Below are 18,816 nucleotides of genomic sequence, written 5' to 3'. Positions count from 1 at the left end.
GATCATGACCTAAGCGAAAGTCGGACGCTTAACCGACTAAGCCACCCAGGCGCCCCAAATCCTAACTCTTAAAGGTATCTTTTGTCACTATTTACTTTGAGTACCTAGCATAGGACTAAATATAGACAATGCAAAAATTCAAGAACTACTTGTTTCGTTAGGCTTTCTGGTTCAACTTACATTTATTTGCACTGGTTGTGGGAGAATCTCAGTCAGGCTTGATTCACATTTTGGCAATTAGGAAAACAGCTCTTACAGAAGTATGTAGTTCTGTTTCTCCACGAGCCACACAGTAAAATAAGTCAACAGTTCTATAGCAGTCCAGGACCTTTCCATTTGGTCAAATGTAAATAAACCCAAATGGGATTAGTGCTCCCCTGTCCTGGAGGCAAAAATAGCTTTTCTCCATCGTCTCTACGGCTTAAACTTCCTCATAATATGACTGTCTATTTTAAGTATGAATGCTTTAATTCTGGTGTCACCTTAGACCTAAAGTAGTCCTTACATTTGTAAGTGTGGCCAGAGCTAATGGCCACAAAATTTAATAAAATGCTTACTGATTCCAAACTGCTTTTATTTCTACTCTTGGGAATCTGATTAGTCATAAAATGACCATAAGGTCAAGTGGCCAAACATGCATTACACCTTAAAACCAGGTAACCACTTTCTGTCGTTCACCCAAAATCAGTAGGTAGGGCACTCATCATCCTTAAAGGTATTTATGGAGAACCTATTGGCCATGTTAGGGGATGCTGAAAGCAGTAAACCAAACTGACAACAGCTAGATAACATTCCTTCCAACTTGAAGATTCTAGAAAGTTGTATTTGTCAGAAAACATAGGACAGCATTTAATTTCTCTCAGGCTACCACTGCTTGAATAATTCTGTAGTTCCCCCCGCCCCCTTCAACATTACCTGCTTACGGGCCACTGAGTTACTGACTAGTCACCTCATTATCAAAGACAGATTATCATGAAGAGACTGAGCTCAGACACTTACATAACTCATGTAAAATACAAGAATCATAAAGGATTATGGAGAAAATATTCTATGCATTATCAAAGGCTATACAAAAATGTGTGGGGCGCCTGGGTGGCGCAGTCAGTTAAGTGTCCAACTCTTAGTTTTGGCTGAAGTCATGATGTAATGGTTCGTAGGTTCAAGCTCCATGTCAGGTTCTGCGCTGGCAGTGTGGAGCCTGCTTGGGATTCTCTCTCTCTCTCAAAATAAATAAATAAACATTTTTTAAAAAAATGTGTGATGGTGTTACACAGAGCTTCTGAATTCCCAAAGCCCTGTTGCCCCTATGTTCAGGTTAATGAGGAAGAGACTGGACTATAAAAAAATCAGTTCCTAGTACAAATTTGCACTGAGATTTTGGAGCACATCCAATTTCCATAGCGACTGCATAGAGCACACCAGCACTGTAGGAATCAATATATCTGAAATTAGAACAAGCATCCTCAGTATAAGTAAAAAACTGAGGTCACAGTATCAGTGCTTTTTTCTCCACAGGTTCAGAATGAAAGAAGTCGCACATTCTCAGGTCTCCTGTCAGTAGATCATGTCTTCCAAAGCCTTGCTAAACGATCTTGCTTTCAGGATTTATTTTTACAGTTGTGGCAGAAATTTATTTGTGATTTCTCACAGTCGACAGCGGTTTTTAGTACTTGCCCAGAACCGTCACAGGAACGGATTATGTTTTCTACAGGATCCATCCAGGGCTCCTGAATTCGAGGTTGGTGCAAGGAAAGATAAAGCAAAGCAGTCCAGGGGCTTTCATGAGCATAGGAAAGAGAAAAGGGCAGTGCCTATGCTCTGAGAGTGATCGGGACTCCCCGTCTTGAGAGGAAAGGACAGCCCCACAGGAGCCCGAGCCCCGCTCTGAGTAGCCGTGTTCTTACGGCTCTAGCCCTCGGTCACAAAGCTCCAGCGCTGGAGGCTGCCCAGGACCCTGACAATTTCTGGGAACCCCAGCTCCAGACCTCAACGACAGCCTTCCTCCGTTCTGAGACCAGCCTGAGGCGCCCAGCCACGTTCCCACCCCCTACCCGAACTCACAGCCAGTCTCCTTCTTGATCTCCTCGAGCTCTTCATCCCGCAGTAACGTGGAAGCCCGAGACCCCATCACCGAGCCGGGAGCTCCTCTGGGAGCAGGGGCGCCAAAAGCAACAGCGGCGGCGAGAGGGGGGGAGCGAAGGGAGAAAGGCCCAGGGGTCAAGAAACGAGAAGGCAGTGTTCTTACTGCGGACCAGGGAGGGAACCCAGAGGTGGCGAGTGGAGGAGGGCGGTCCGAGGACCAACCAATTAGAAGCGAGACTGCACCCGGCGCAGAAGCCGACGTTGACGCTTTTAGCTCCAGCCCCCGAATGAATCAGCCGAGCGCAAGGCCGGGTATTCCTAAGGACGGACCACGCCCCCCGGAAGCATGATGCTACCGGCCTTAAAAAGGCAATGCCACCCTGGCTCTAGCGACCGCAATTAAAAGGGCAACGTCATCGATCTACAGGTTTACAACAAACGAACCTGAAGCAGGCAGCATTGCCAACCGTTTCTCACAGAACTCAAAAAGTGGAAATCCCACCCACAGGTGGCAGGGACTGCGGAGAGAAACGAAAACATAGGCAAAACGTCTCCTGGGGCAACGCTAGGGTGTGTCTCTTGGGAACTGCATGCTGGGAGTTGCACCTACTTCTTTTTTCTGGAGGCCCTCCCTCCTCCTGACCGCTGGGGACGCTCGGGAGGCAGCCTCAGGGTCGTGTGCCGATTGGCTCCTTGAGAAACTGCCGGCACCTGTGGCTGCGTCCAGCTAGCGTCCGGTCCTCGGTGCGGGTGTTCAGCGCCGAGTACTTAGGTTTGTTTTCCGCTCTATTTTTTGGTAACTGCCAACGCCGGCCTGAAACTCTCCAAGAGTTCTTCCTTAAAAACAGTCCTTTTTTAGTTCAAGACTGAAGCTCGAGAAAGTCACCATTTGGCTGAAATTGAGGCAGGATTTCCCAAACTTACCTTCAGGGGAAAAAAAAGGAACCTAACGGCAGACAAGATTGCATTATCAGCGTATGGCCCGCTATTTATTTCAAGTTTCTTTCTTTTCTTTTTTTTTAATTTTTTTAATGTTTTTTATTTATTTCTAGGAGAGAGAGAGAGAGAGACAGCGTGAGCAGGGGAGGGTCAGAGAGAGAGGGAGTCACAGACTGAAACAGGCTCTAGGCTCTGAGCTGGCAGTCAGCACAGAGCCTGACGCGGGGCTCGAACCCACGAACCGCGAGATCATGACCTAAGCGAAAGTCGGACGCTTAACCGACTAAGCCACCCAGGCGCCCCTATTTCAAGTTTCTTATTTTTCCTTAAAAATGAGGAATTTTGTATTTTATTTTTATGATACTGTTTTCTTGAAAACGTTTAAGCCGCCCGGTAAATTAGTACACCCACTCCGGTGACCAGTTCATTTCCTGGGGCTTCAATGCCTTTTCACCCCCTCTCCACCCTTTGAGTGTTGCTTTGTAACAGAACCTCTTTGAGATACGGAAGAGCCAAATTCTGACCACTGTCACTTAGTACCTAAACTACTTTTAAGCTTTACCTAAAGTTCTGGCAACTTAGCATGAGGTCAAGGTTCTAGTCTTGCTGAGTAGTTTTCATGATTGACTTGCCCTTGTCTGATGTAGTGTTGTCTCTCTTCAATTGCACTTACATGGCAGTTTGATTGGTCATGCATAATATTGTAGTAATTCTAAGTCATTTACGCTTTGCTTAGTAAAACTACCAAATTCTGGAAATGTTACTAATGTAGAAGAGGCCAGGAGAAGTTAGATCCCAGATATTTCTGGGTGAGCAGTTTATGGCAGCATATAGTGGCAAAATACTTGCCAATATGTTTTTTTTTTTTTCCATTTGTTTCTTAAGGGTTTGTTGGTTGGTTGGTTGGTTGGTGTTAAAAAGATATATGTGTGCCATTCAAAAGCCTCTAAATGTTGTGCTTGTTCCATTTAATTAAAGAATGAAAGGTAGTATTACCTCATTGTATAGACCAAGAACCCAAACCTTCCTTCCCTAAAGTTTTGTGGTTTTCACTTTCCCATGTATAAATTAGAGTTGGTCCTTGCAATGGTCCTTTTCCCGTTATTCTAAAAAGATGAGTGAGCAAAACTGAATTACTCTTGTGTTTTCCAGGTATGGGAAAAGGGGAAATAACCTCATTCCGCCAAAATGTTTTTAAAATCATAGATCTCTTTTATTTTCAAGTAGTTGGACATTTGAAGAAGATTATTTGAAGACTGCTTTTGGAATCAAATAGCATGGACCCCAGCAGTGACTACCATTTCCTCAATCAGATTTTGTGGAGAAGGGTGAAACTAACATTGGTTTGTGGCATCTTTGAGGGAGTACTCCAGCATGTGGACCCTAACAAGATTGTTGTCCTGAAGAAAGGTCTCATTTTATTTTTCATTATCTTCTGCTTTTAAAGAGATTAATGGCTAAGTTTGGGTGATGGCTCTGAGCTTCATTAGCAACTGGGAGGGAGGCATTCCTATTCTAGGGAAGACATAGGAGGAAGATTAGAATGCTATTTTCCCTGACAGAAAACATGGCTGTATATGCTGGCTTGTCTCTACTTCTCTACTTTTATTGATTTCCATGATAGTGGAAATTTTCATTGTGTAGATTTTTTTCATTGGGTACTTTTTAATTTCTTCCATATACATCTTGAAATTAAAAATCATCACACTATTAGATAGAATTCCTTTTGGCTTCAACAGAAAAATTCACAAAGATAAAGATAGAATTACTTGTGGCTTCAGCAGACAATTCACAAATTATTTTTTCTCACGCAAAAACAAGTGCAGAAATAGGCTGCTGAGGAACAGTGCAGTGGCTCAAAGATGTCAACAGGGACCAGGTGCCTTGTGCTTTTGCCACCTCAGTCATCATTGTCATCATCATGGTAACAAGGTAGCCTCTCTACCTCCCAGCTTCAATTCTGTTCATTTTAAGGGGTGCAACTCAGAAACAGCCAAGTGGAAGAGATGCATAGGCAAAACTATGTGGGGAGGGGCGCAGAGTTTCCATGCCCTTTCTGCATGTACCACCCCTTAGTTCCTATGTTGAACTTGAAGCTCTAATATATAGTTTTTGCTCAGCTAGAATATTGCATTGCTGGGGTAGTTGTTTACCTGATAGAAGTTTCAATTTCACAATTGAAGTCTGTATAGATGGCATTTGAAGGTTAATGTTATTCTTAAGCCATATTATAAGTTAAAATAGACCTTTATGGATTAGGGTGGGACTCTACCAGAGTTTTGCAATATAGTAACTGATTCAGTAATCATGTTTGTTAATTTTGTTTTTTTTTTAAACTTATTTTAAGTAGGCTGCATACCTAACATGGAGCTTCTATCATGACCACGAGAGCGAGAGTTGCATGCTTTTCTGGCTTACCCAGCCAGGTGCCCCTCAGTAATCATTTATTGATAGTTTTATATTGCAGGTACTATGACAGGTACCAGGGATATAGATAAGGGTTACATGGTCACTTTGCTCAAAAAGCTTAGTCTAGTAAGGAGACAGATAAGCAGGTAGAAAGCTATAATGCAGTGGGATATCCTCTTCTGATAGAGGTATGCACAAGATGCTATGGAAACACAAAAGGTGCCGTTAATTTTTTAAGTTAACTTATTTATTTTGAGAGAGTAAGACCTGTGTGTGTGGGAGGGGCAGAGAGAGAGGGAGAGAGAGAACCTAAGCAGGTTCATGGTATCATCATAGACCCCAGTGCAGAGCTTGCACCCACAAACTGTGAGATCATGACCTCAGCTAATATAAAGAGTCAGATGCCCAACCGACTAAGCCACCCAGGTGCCACAAAGCTTCAGTTTATTTAGATCTGGGAGTGGTAGGGTTAGGATAGCAGGGAAGGTGTCCCAAAGATGAGTAGGATTTAACTGGATGGGAAAAGAGTGTAAGGTGTTTCAAGCCAGTCATTGTCAAACTTTAGCTGTGTATCAGAAACACCTGGAAAAGTTGTTAAAACATAGATTCATGGGCCCCCCCTCCAAGAGATTCTGATTCTTAAGGTCTAAGGTGGGGGCTAAGAATTTGCATTTCTAACAAGTTTCCTGGTGCTGCTGAAGCTCAATTGGGGAACCAGACTTTGAGAGAACCATAGTTTTATGCAGAAATAGCAGCATGTACAAGAAATGTAGAGACATGAAAACTTGGTGCGTTCACTAAGTGAATTTCAGTATGAGGATGTGGTGAGACTTAAGGCTGGAGAAGTAGACATGGGACTGATCAGAAGCCCTTAACATTATATAATATTTGGACACTTCTGAAAGCAATGAGGAACAATTTGAAGGACTTTTTTTTTTTTTTTTAATTTTAAGTAGGCTCTAAGCCCAGCATGGGGCCTAAACTCACAACCCTAAGGTCAAGAATGGCATGCTCTACTGACCGAGCCAGCAAGGTACCCCGTAGTTTGAAAGATTTTCAAGCGAGAGGCATCTAAGTTTTCTGGCTTGTTGCCTGAAATTTTTAATGCTATGTTAGGAACCATGCTCAGCTGCTAGAAACAAATTCAATCCAGTGGCTCAAACCAGGAGTTTATTCTCGTATATAAAAGAAGACAGGCATCCCAGGGCTACTGTGACTCTCCCCACAGTTGAGGGAGATCCAGATTTTTCATCTTTCTACTCTGCCATCTTTAGCCCATAGCTTCAAACCTCAAGTTCATGTGATGGCTGTTAGAAGTTACAGGAGGAAAAGGACATAGTGGTAGGGCAGTGTTCTTCCCAGCTGAGTCAGTTCCCTTAAAGAGAGATGCCCTGGAGGTCCAAGAAACCACTACTGTCTGTAGGAATACTAAGCAGTTTGCTAGCCTGAATAAATGTCATTGAATGGACAACAGTCAAGATATGCCACATACTGTTCGAGCCCCACGTCGGGCTCTGTGCTGACTGCCGGCTCGGAGCCTGGAGCCTGTTTCAGAGTCTGTGACTCCCTCTCTCTCTGACCCTCCCCTGCTCACACTGTCTCTCTCTCTCTCTCCCCTAGAAATAAAAAAAAAAAAAAAAAAGATATGCCACATACTTGTTCAATAAAGCATTCAGTCTAGATGAAATATAAACTTTAATTATGCAGATTTTATATAGTTGACATATAAGTTAGGTATATGCTTTTTTTAGTTAACACAATAACAAGCATTTGCTGGTATTATTTGAAACTCCAATTTAATGGCTAAACATTTTAAAGTATAGCTTTGTTTTTTTAATTTTTTAATATGTATTTTTGAGAAGCAGTGAGAGACAGAGCACAAGGAAGGGAGGGAAGAGAGAGTGGGAGACACAGAATCTGAAGCAGGCTCCAGGCTCTAAGCTGTCAGCAGAGCCCGACACAGGGCTCGAACCCACAGACGGTGAGATCATGACCTGAGCCGAAGTCAGACATTCAACAGACTGAGCCACCCAGGCGCCCCTTAAAGCATAGTTTTTAAAAATTTTATTATAGGGGCACCTGGGTAGCTTAGTTTGTTAAGCATCTGATTTTGGCTCAGGTCACTATCTCGTGGTTTGTGAGTTCAGGCCCTGCTGTGGGCTCTGTGCTGGCAGTGCAGAGCGTGTTTGGGATTCTGTCTCCCTCTCTCGTTGCCCCGTACAAACATTCTCTCTCTCTCTCTCTCTCTCTCTCTCTCTCTCTGTCTCACTCTCTTTCTGTCTCAAAGAGAAATATTTTTTAAAAATTAAAATAAAAATATTTAGTATATTTTATAATTATAAAATAAAACCTATTTGCATATTATATAATTATACATTATTATAGCACAGTATAAATTACAATTTAATATTTGTCACTATATATTAACTAATATGTATATATAGATATACATAATAAACATATACATGTATTACATATATCTATATGTGTATATATAGATATATATACCCATTTTATTTCACTTGTTAAAAAATTTTTATTTCTCTTTTTTTTAGCATTTAAAAAATGTTTTATTTATTTCTGAAAGAGAGAGAGAGCGTGAACAGGGAAGGGTCAGAGAGAGAGGGAGACACAGAATCTGAAACAGGCTCCAGGCTCTGAGCTGGCTTTCAGCACAGGGCCCAACACAGGTCCTGAACCCACGCACTGCAAGATCATGACCTGAGCCGAAGCTGGACGCTTAACCGACAGCCACCCAGGTGCCCCTACCCATTTTTTTTTAAGTAGGCTTCTCGCCCAGCATGGTGCCCAATGTGGGGCTTGAACTCACAACCTGAGGATGCTTACCGACTAAGCCATCCAGGTGCCCCAGTATTTGTTATAATTATTTTCTTAGGAATAGTTCCTACAAGTGAAACTACTAGGTGAAAATTATAGATATTTTAAACATTTTTGATGCATATTTCCAAATAGTTTTTCAAAAGTGTTGTGACTTTCTACTACTAGCTATGTGTGAATGATACTCATTAAATAATCTAACATTGGATTTTTTAAAAATGCAGATGTGTATCTTTCCTAAATTTTTGCTAGTTCTATAGGTAAAAAGCGATATTTCATTTTGGCATGTTTATAAAATACTCCTAAAGAAGTTGAACATATTTCTTGACACTTGTTTACTAATTTTATGTACTATTTGAACAAAGCAGGGAGTATTTTCACTATGATAGCAGTTTGACAGAAGGATTGAAGTAAGGAGAAACTACAGGCAGAGAGCATAGACAGGGAACTATTTTGACAATCAAGGGACCCAATAAAGGGGAAATGATGGTGGTCAGAGCTAAGGTTCAGCAAGGAAAGGAAAAGAGAGAGACAGATTCTAGATGTTCATAAGAGATGGGATAAGTAACCTGATAATCAATTAGATAATTAAAGAGCAATGGAAAATGACTCCTACATTTATGACTCAGAAGATTATGTGTATAGTACTATTTTTAATTGATAGAAATGGGAAGAGCAAGTTTGTTATACTGGGAGAAGATAATGATTTCAGTTTGAGAATCTTACAATAAGTCTGCTAGGAAATGTGAGTGGAACTGAAAGAAATAACCCATGCTATAGAAATAGTGGATGTTGGGGGTGCCTGGCTGGCTCAACTGGAAGAGCAGGCAACTCTTAATCTTGGGGTCATGCGTTTGAGCCTCACATTAGGTATAGAGATTACTTAAATAATTTTTTTAAAAAATGGCATCAGGATGTCAGAGGTGATAAAGGCAGGTAGAAAGATTGGGAGGAGCAAATAAGGGAGACAGTGTAACATGTGTTAGGAGTTGCATATTAAAATACAAAATAACTGAGGCCCAGGTTTGAATCTTGACTGTCTTTTCTTAGCAATGTGACCTTAAATAAAAAAAAGTTATTCAACTTTTCTGAGTCTCACATTCTTCCGTAACAGAGAGAATGAGATGCCTCTCTGACTATGTTACTGGAGAGTTAAATGTGGGCAAAAATTAGCTTGGGTGCCTAGCTCAGTGTGCTCAGTATAGTAGCTCTAGGAAATTAATAGGAAAAGAACTAAACTTGAAGTATGTCCTGTAAGCCAAAGAAGAAAAGAGAGAACAGTATTGTCAAAGGATACATGGGAGACAAGGGTGATATGACTATAAACTTTTTTTTTTAATTTGAAAAATAGATGGTTGGTGATTTTTGACCTCAGTAAGAATATATTCAGTAGAATAGTGAGGGTGAAACTCAAATTATTTTGGATTGCTGAGCGATATGGAAATATCCCGCTGCTGGGAGCACTTCCATCTAGAAAAGTAACACCAGGGATGTCTGGGTGGTTCAGTCAGTTAAGCATCCAACTTTGGCTCAGGTCATGATGTCATTTGGGTTTGAGCCCCACATCAGGTTCTGTGGTGACAACTCGGAGCCTGTAGCCTGCTTCAGATTCTGTATCTCCTTCTCTCTCTGCCCCTCCCCAAATTGTTCTCTTGGTCTCTCACTCTCTTCCAAAAATAAACATTAAAAAATTTTTAGAAAAGTCATGCCATTTTGTAGACAAGACATCTAAACTTCTCCTAGCTCACTTGCCTACTCACATAATAGCCCTGTATTTGGGCTAGGATTAGGATTATTTTTCTTAACAGTACTTGGGAGCATGTAGCATGACATGAAACAGGGTGTGGACTCTAGAAGTAGTCAACTGCCTTAAAATTTTATCTAGAATTAGGAGTAAAAAAATCAACAGAAATATAATAAATAGTCCTTAGCCTCAAGGGCCTTAGAATAATTTGGGGGAGAAGTTTAAATTCACTGCCCTTTAAGTTCCTCTTGGACCATTCTAGAGTTCCCTCTGTTCCTTTTTTTTTTTTTTTTTTAGGTTTATTTATTTATTTTGAGAGAAACAGTGTTAGTGGAGGAAGGACAGAGAGAGGAGAGAGAAAATTCCAAGCTGGCTCTGTGCTGCCAAGTGCGGAGCCCAACACAGGGCTTGAAGTCACCAACTATGAGATCATGACCTGAGCCAAAGCCAAGCGTCGGTTGCTTAAGCGACTGAGCCACCCAGGTGCCCTCAATCTATTCTTTGTACTACTTGTTTCAAGGCTGTAACTTTGTAATTTATTATTGACTCTTCATTTCTTGGGGGAAAATAATTTGAGGATTTTAATAAAATTCAGATATAGCACTTTTGAGATGCATTATTCTCTTAAAATTTTAGGAAATTATTATTTTTTTAATAACTAAATGAATCATTTTCTGTAACAGTGAAGAATGTGGAGACTGGTCGAAGCGTTCCAGGAGTGAAGATGTTTTTTGGGCACGAGATTGTGAACGGTGAGAGGTGCATGTTCCCTGAGTGCAGGGATTGGGATTTGGAGTAGTAGTAAAGTCATAGCTCTACCTCATTCCAATATTTAAAAAAGTACGAGGTGTTATATTGCCTTTAATATTACATTTATGAACTTTTAAAGTTGGTGGTTGAGAATTGACCTTCATCTTACTTTTTCTTTGGGTTCTATGAGCAGAACAGTGTTAGAGAATTTTAGTCATCTTAATTTTACAATGTGAGGAATGCTAGTGCTCATTACTAGAGACTCAGCCAGCAGGCAGTTAGGAATCTGAACGGAAAGTTTCAGGTAAGTCCCTTATCTGAAACCTGGGGACCAAGTGTTTCAGAATTTAGAATTCTGCATTTTTGGAAACCCTAACACAGACTATATACTGTTTAATATTAACATCCCAAGCGGGGCTAGAAATAACTCTGTAATAAAATATATTTCTACAGGGAAACTGCAGATAATCCTCCTAAATGGAATAAAATAGGAATATAAATAGTATGTCAGCTCAGATTTTACTGCCAAAAGAGTTACAATTTTTGGTTTTCAGAGATTTTTGGATTTTGGAATTGCAGGAAACAGCTCTCTTTTTTGTGAAGGTTTTTTTTTTTTTTTTTTGGTTTTTGGGTATTTTTTTAATGTTTTATTTATTTCTAGGAGAGAGAGAGAGACAGCGTGAGCAGGGGAGGGTCAGAGAGAGAGGGAGTCACAGACTCTGAAACAGGCTCCAGGCTCTGAGCTGGCAGTCAGCACAGAGCCCGACGCGGGGCTCGAACCCACGAACCGCGAGATCATGACCTAAGCGAAAGTCGGACGCTTAACCGACTAAGCCACCCAGGTGCCCCTGGGTATTTTTTGTTTTGTTTTGTGTTTTGTTTTGTTTTGCAGCTCTGTCCTTCATTTCTACCAGCAAAAGCCATTTAGCGAAAGTAGGTCTGCTTGTTTGACAAAAAAAGAGTAGATGTGGAAGCTCTTGTGGTCAGTGTGCTTCCAAAAAGCCAAATAGGATAAGAGAAGAGGGGAGCAAGAACTGTTCTCCCTTTCAAGAAGTCTAAAACAGAAAGCCTTCCAAGGAGGAATAAAGATCAGTGTGGGTGACAGAGTAGGGAGAACGGGAGATCCAGGACCTTGTGGAGCTGTTCATTTTTTACCAGTGGAGCAGATATGAGGAAAGGAAAGAACTCCTGTAGATGACAGATTACTGTTTGAAGGATTACTTTGTTTTGTGAGAGTAGAGTTGAGAGAGAGATGAAAGTCTCACCAAATTAATGACTGCCAATCTAGACCTGCTTTGAGGCAGACATGTCTAGCCAGCTATCTAACTGTCCTTTTCTCACTGAGTATGCTACTATAAATACTCTCTGTCCCTTGAACATCTTTTTGTAATGGCTGTGATGGTGGTGGTAGTAGTAAGATTCTTTCTAAAAAAAAAAAAAAAAAAGATTTTAAATAATCTCTATACCTAATATGGGGCTCAGACTTAAAACCCTGAGATCAAGAATCACATGTTAACAACTGAGCCAGCCAGGTGTCGCATAGTGGGATTCTTTTTTTTTTTTTTTTAAACCACATTCTTTTTTTTTTTTAGTTCATTGTTTATTTTGAGAGAGAGAGAGAGCAGAATCCCTAGCAGGCTCTGCACTGTCAGTGCAGAGGACTTGGGGCTCAATCTGTGAGATCATTACTGAGCCAAAGTAAGAGTCAGATGCTTAACCGACTAAGCCACCCAGGTGCCACTATATAGTGGGATTCCTAATTGTATTCTAACTATTAGCCTTTCCACTGGGTCAAAGCTCTGGACTGGAACAAAGCTAGGCTGTGGATGGGTTTGCAATAGAGCCAAAGGAATCACTACTACTATCTCCCTAACTCAAGAGAAGGCTAACCACTGACGAGCTTTGTGAACTGTACACATGAGTTCATCTCTTCCTAAATTCTTTCTCAAGACTTGACCTTTGTTCATAATTTTTAAGTTCAGAGGACAGGCTTCTCCTTCTTTTCTCTGTGGTTCAATTAGCCATGGATTGAGACTTTTTCCACTCTCCCTGAAAAGCACTTTGAGTAAGAATTATTAAAATGAAGAATAGGGGCGCCTGGGTGGCTTAGTCGGTTAAGCGACCAACTTTCGCTTAGGTCATGATCTCGCGGTTCGAGGGTTCGAGCCCCGCGTCGGGCTCTGTGCTGACTGCAAGCTCAGAGCCTGGAGCCTTTTTCAGAGTCTGTATCTCCCTCTCTCTCTCTGACCCTCCCCTGCTCACTCTGTCTCTCTCTCTCTCTCCTAGAAATAAATAAAAATATTTAAAAAAATAAAATGAAGAATAATACTAACTAGAATTTAAATAAAACCTCAAAACAAAAATAAATTTGCAAGGGCCCCCAGGTGGCTAAGTTGGTTGAGCATCCTACTTTGGTTCAGGTCATGATCTCACAGCTCGTGAGTTCGAGACCCAGTTCAGGTTCTGTGCAGAGTGCTCAGAGCCTGGAGCCTGGTTCAGATTCTGTGTCTGCCTCTCTCTCTGCCTGTCCGCTGCTCATGCTCTGTCTCTCAAAAATAAATAAACATTAAAATTTTTAAAAATAAGTTTAAATAAAATGAAGAATAATAATTGACTTGTCAATGTTTTTAGTGACTTTCACTTTCTCTGCCCCATACTCAACACATCTAAATAGTGCAGGAGAAGGAGACATTTGGAACATAGTGGCCCCTTAGTGTATTTTCTGTGACTAGAACCTATGTATACTTAATTGACTCTAGAATGCCATTAATTATAAAGTGCACTATTACTTTTCGCATCCTAAGAAAAACTGCCAATTAAACTGTCGTGCACTTATTATAAATCATATCTGATTTCAGAGCTATTTAAAATGTACATCTTAGGTTCAATAATGTACAATATTGCCTGTACTGTTAGGTTAAAAATAAGTTGTTTGAGAATCTGAGGAACATTTCATATTTTTTTGGTGATTTCTAGTCTAGCTTTTATTGCTTTTCCTGTCACTGAACTATTAATGCAGCAGTCTGTGAGAGTGAAAGGGCCAGATCTGTGAATGATTTGAGAGAAAACACGCAAAGAGTACACAGTGTGAGGGAAGATGCATCAATGGTGGGAATGAATAGGAAAGAAAATGTGTCTCTGGAACCAATCTGTATGATGATGAAGGTGCCCTGGAACAAAAAGGTAAAGGGAAAATGTACAGTGCTTTCTACTCCTTCTAAATGACCAAAGAAGCTAGGTAGGTAGAGACATAATATTAGGCATCCTCAGTGCTTTGGATAGGCTTTTCTGCTCTATTTATTACTGGCTGATGAAGGCCTCTGTGGACTAACATTTCATTTCCAATTACTGTTTGTGATACATCATTAAACTGTGGGTGGAAGGGGAGTGGTTCATTGCTTTCAGATTGGAAACTCTGTTGGAAACCATTTGGTTATTTTATAGTGGAAATGCTGGATGAAGTGGAACAAGGTGCAGAGAGAGAAAAGGCATCTTCTGTTAGGTATGATGGAGTAATTTTCTTAATTGTGATTTTATCCAAGTGTATACTTTACGGTAGAACGCCTTATCTCTAATTCATGATCTATGTAATTCCCCAAGTGGCCTAAGGTAATAGAAAAGAAAAGAAATACATGGATATTTTCTTCCATCTTTAGAAGGTGTCTTTAAATCAGTGTAAAAGCAGTGGATGAGAGTATCCTCCGTGAAATGCGGTCCAGATTCTCCACCATTGGTGTGTTGCAAAATCTGTGTAGGGCATCAGCAACAAAGAACACGTTCACCTGAGTGTTGGTTTTTGTAAACATAGTCTAAATACAGAAAGAACCAGGATGGATAAAATGAAAGGTGAAGATCTAAACATATGTGAGCCTCCTTCTCCTACCCCTGAGTTACCAACCACCTCTCTGCTGAACAACCTCAAGTACAGCGCATTAGGTAAGTAGTGGGGCTCTAAATTGTCTAGTCTCACTTTATCATGATTCAGAACTCTTTAGAGTTGGCGTAACTCTGAGTCTAGGTTCTGTATGGAATGCTCAGCAAGGCCCTTGCTTCTAGGCTCTGAATTAAGATAGACTATTGTGATTCATTCATTTATTTAATATATGAGGGTGCATTATATTCCAGACATTGAGGATACTGAAGTGTAGTATCTCTGCCCTCGTTGAGCTCCGATATAGGAAAGAGACACTAAATAAGATAAATGAGCATAACATATAGTATGCTAGTGCAAACTGCTAAGGAGAAAAAAAGAAAAAGAAAAAGAAGAAATGTGTGAGGAGGGTGGTTTTACAATTTTAGGATGTTTAGGACAGACCTCACTGAAATGGTGACATTTGAGCAAAGGCCCGAGGAGATGAGGGGTTGAGCTGTGTGTACCTGAGGGAAATGTTATTTAGGCAGCAAAAAGAAGGAATACAAAGGCCTGAGCTAGGAACGTGCCAGGGTCTTGAAGGAATAGCAAGATCAGTGTAGTTGGAGCAAGGAGAAAGATAATAGATGAAGTTGGGTAGGCCTATCATGGTGGTCATTGTAGATCATTGAAGAGACTTGAGCTTCTACTCTGGATTGAGAAAAAAAGCTATTGGAAGATTCTTGGTTTTATCATTTCTCTAATGACTAAGGATGTTAAGGATCTTTTCATGTCCTTATTTCCCATCTGAATATCTTTGGTGAAATGTCTATTCATATCTTTTGTACATTTTCTTACTGGGTTTTATTATTATTCAGTGTTGGGAGTTCTTTGTATATTCTGGATATAAATCTTCCCTCAAATATGTGCTTTACAAATACTCCTTCAAGTGTGTGGTTAGTCTTTTTATTCTCTTGAAGTATCTCTCAAAGAGGAAACATTTTAAGTTTTGATAAAGTACAATTTATTCATTTTTTTACTTTATGGATTGTACTTTTGATATCATATCTAAGAAATTTTTTCCTAACTCAGTCACAGAGATTTTCTCCTATATTTTCTTCTAGAGGCTTCATGATTTCAGCCTATGTTCAGGTCTAGGACCCATTTTTAGTTAATTTTTGTACACGATGTGAAGTATGGATCAGCGTTTGTTGTTTTGTTTTGTTTTGTTGTTGGATATAGATACCCAATTGTTCCAGTACTCTTTTTTTGAAAAGACTGTTATTTTCTCCGATTACCTTTGCATCTTTGTCAAAAATTAATTTTCCATATATGTGTAGGTTTATTTCTGGACACCATATTCTGTTACATCTATTTTTCTGTCTTTACACCAATACCAGACTGTTTTTGTTTTGTTTACTGTTGATTGATGATAGATCTTAAAATCAGGTAGTGTTAGTTCTCCAACTTCATTCTTCTTCAAAGTTGTTTTGGCTCTTCTATGTTCTTTGCATTTCCCTGTGAATTTTAGAATCAGGTTGCCAATTTCTGCTAACATAAGAAAAAAAACCTTTGAAATTTTTACTGGGCTTACAATGAAATGAATAGATCAGTTTGGGAATATTGGCATCTTAACAAAATTGAGTATTCCAGTCTCTTAACCCAGTATATGCATCCTTGAGATCTTTAATTTCTCATCATTGTTTTGTAGTTCTCAGTTATAACTCTTACACATCTTTTGTTGTATTTATTCCTAAGATTCCATATTTTACATTGTTATAAATGGCATTAAAAAACTATTACTTCCCATTGGATAGTATTGGGCAGAAGAGTAACATGATCAGACTTCTATTTTAATACAGTTACTTTGGATGCTAGATAGATACTGAGAGGAGGACAAAAGTAAAAGCATGAATACCTGTTAGGCTACTGAAATAATTTTGAGATGAGTTGATATGGTGGCTTGGACCATAGTGGTACTGGCATCTTAAAAAGTAGTGGAATTCTGGATGTATGTTGAGGCGTAGCCAACACAGTGTACTGGCATAATAGGTGGGGATGTGAGAGAAAGAGGGGAATCGAGGGTGACTTCAAGGGTTTCGGTCTGAGCAGCCTGGAGTATGGAATATGATTTAACTGAGATGAGAACCATGCTGGGTGGAACAGGTTTGGGGATATTTTTAAGAGTTTTGGTCCATTGAAGTCTGAATGTAAGCCTAAGGAGGAGGAGAAAGGTCTGACATGGAGATACAAATGCAAGAGGTAGCCCATGGATTATATTAAAAGCCTCGAGACTAGATGAGATCACCAGGAGAATGAGTATGGATAGGGACAAAGAGGTGTGTGGACTGTCAAATGTAACTCCAAAGTTTTAGAGGTTGGAGATGAAGAGAAACTGTATATTATGTTATACCTTTAATTATTTAAATGACATGATTTAGAAATGTAAGTAAGGACACAGAGAAATCCAAAAGTGTGGACTATGGTCCATCTCCAGGACTGACTTATTTTAAACCATTATTTTTTTTAAGTTTATTTATTTTCAGAGAGAGAGAGAGAGCGCACAAGCAGGGTAAGGGCAGAGAGAGATGGAGAGAGAAAGAATCCCAAACAGGCTCCATGCTGTCAGTGCAGAGCCCACCATGCGGCTTGAACCCACAAACTGTGAGATCATGACCTGAGCCAAAATCAAGAGTTGGTTGCTTCACTAACTGAGCCACCCAGTTTAGGCACTCCTAAACTGTTATTATTATTATTTTTTTAATGAACATCCTTTTAAAAAGGGCATGTCTAGGGGTACCTGGGTGGCTCAGTTGGTTAAACATCTGACTTTGGCTCAGGTCATGATCTCGTGGTTTGTGAGTTCAAGCCCTGCATCTGGCTTTGTGCTGACAGCTCAGAGCCTGGAGGCTGCTTCAGATTCTCTGTCTCTCTGTCTCTATGTGTCTCTCTGTCTTTTTCTCTGTTCCTCCCCCACTCACACTCTGTATCTCTCTTTCTCTCAGAAATAAAGATATTTAAAAAATGGTTTTAAAAAAGGGCATGTCTTGAAATACTTATGACATAAGTCTACGATGAGGGAAACATTACTAGATTTTCACAGGAAATGATTAAGTAATCTAATTCATTAGATTATGATTGGTGGGACTTTTGTTTTTCCTTGTTGAGAACATTAGACCTTTGAGTTGCAATAGAGGAGGAATTTATGCAATAGAGGAAGACTTTATAAGTAATATTTGTGAGAAATAATTTCATATATTTATGAAATTAGTGGGAGGGCTATTCTATTGATAGGGAAGACAAATATACCTATTACCATCATTCTCCTGCAGAGGAAGAGGAGGTGACATACACAGTCATTGATCAGTTCCAGCAGAAGTTTGGTGCTGCAGTGAGTATTGCCCTTAATCATTCCTAGTATTGTCTACATGTAGGTATCAAGTTTATGTCTTATAGATTTCTCTCTTATTATAAGACCACTGATATTTTTCCTAATAATTCAACAAAATATTTGAGTGTCTGCTATATGCCAGATATTGTTCTGAGGTTTGGAGTAAATAATAAGGACAAAGCCCCAGCCATCAAGGAGTTTACATTTTATTTATTTATTTATTTTTAAATGTTTTATTTATTTCTGAGAGAGAGAGAGACAGACAGCATGGGCAGGGGAGGGTCAGAGAGGGAGATACGGAATCAGAAGCAGATTCCAGGCTTTGAGCTAGCTGTCAGCACAGAGCCCAATGAGGGGTTCGAATCCACAAACTGTGAGATCATGACCTGAGCCGAAGTCGGATGCTTAACCGACTGAGCTACCCAGACACCCCAAGAAGTTTACATTTTAATGCAAGAAAATAAACAATTGTATATCAGCCGGTGAGAAGTGCTATGGAGAAAAATGGGCGTGCCTTCTCAGTCCCCCAGCCCTTGGCAACTTTTCTGCCTCTATGGATTTGCCTGTTTAGGACATTTTGTATAAATGGGATCATAAAATATGAGGTCATTCATGACTGGCTTTTGCTTAGCATATTTTCATGTTGATCTATTTTATAGCATGTATCAATGTTTCACTTATTTCCATTGCCAAATAATATTCTTTTATATGGCTATACCATATATTACTTATCCTTTCACCATTTAAGTTCTTTCTACTTTTTGGCTATTATGAATAATACTGCTATGAACATTCATGTAGAAGTTTTAGTTT

At 40.0% G+C, this 18,816-nt stretch overlaps 2 protein-coding genes across 6 annotated transcripts in view; one reads left to right on the top strand and one right to left on the bottom strand.

The window, feature by feature from the left end:
* CHP1 (calcineurin like EF-hand protein 1) overlaps positions 1–2,375 on the bottom strand; it is a 50,434-nt gene extending 48,059 nt beyond the window's left edge. The window contains exon 1 of the mRNA XM_039232865.1: positions 2,062–2,375. Within this exon, the coding sequence (XP_039088796.1) occupies positions 2,062–2,128 (67 nt within the window). The 5' untranslated portion in view covers positions 2,129–2,375. The remainder of the gene's footprint in view (positions 1–2,061) is intronic.
* A 202-nt stretch (positions 2,376–2,577) lies between these two features.
* Positions 2,578–18,816, top strand: part of EXD1 (exonuclease 3'-5' domain containing 1) — a 32,001-nt gene continuing 15,762 nt past the window's right edge. For 2 of the 5 annotated variants that reach the window (XM_039232863.1, XM_039232860.1), the window contains exons 1-6: positions 2,786–2,854; positions 4,246–4,431; positions 10,696–10,764; positions 14,207–14,264; positions 14,571–14,698; positions 17,945–18,003. In XM_039232863.1, coding sequence (XP_039088794.1) covers positions 4,299–4,431; positions 10,696–10,764; positions 14,207–14,264; positions 14,571–14,698; positions 17,945–18,003 — 447 coding nt within the window. In that variant the 5' untranslated portion in view covers positions 2,786–2,854; positions 4,246–4,298. Of the gene's footprint in view, positions 2,653–2,785; positions 2,855–4,245; positions 4,432–10,695; positions 10,765–14,206; positions 14,265–14,570; positions 14,699–17,944; positions 18,004–18,816 lie in introns of those variants that run through there. The other 3 variants (XM_039232862.1, XM_039232861.1, XM_039232864.1) reach the window with 3 other exon arrangements.

This window comes from Hyaena hyaena, unplaced genomic scaffold (assembly GCF_003009895.1).
Source record: "Hyaena hyaena isolate Hyena2069 unplaced genomic scaffold, ASM300989v1 scaffold_70, whole genome shotgun sequence".
Taxonomy (NCBI): domain Eukaryota; kingdom Metazoa; phylum Chordata; class Mammalia; order Carnivora; family Hyaenidae; genus Hyaena; species Hyaena hyaena.
Note: the sequence above shows the minus strand (reverse complement) of the source record. Positions and strands in the feature narration are given on the sequence as shown.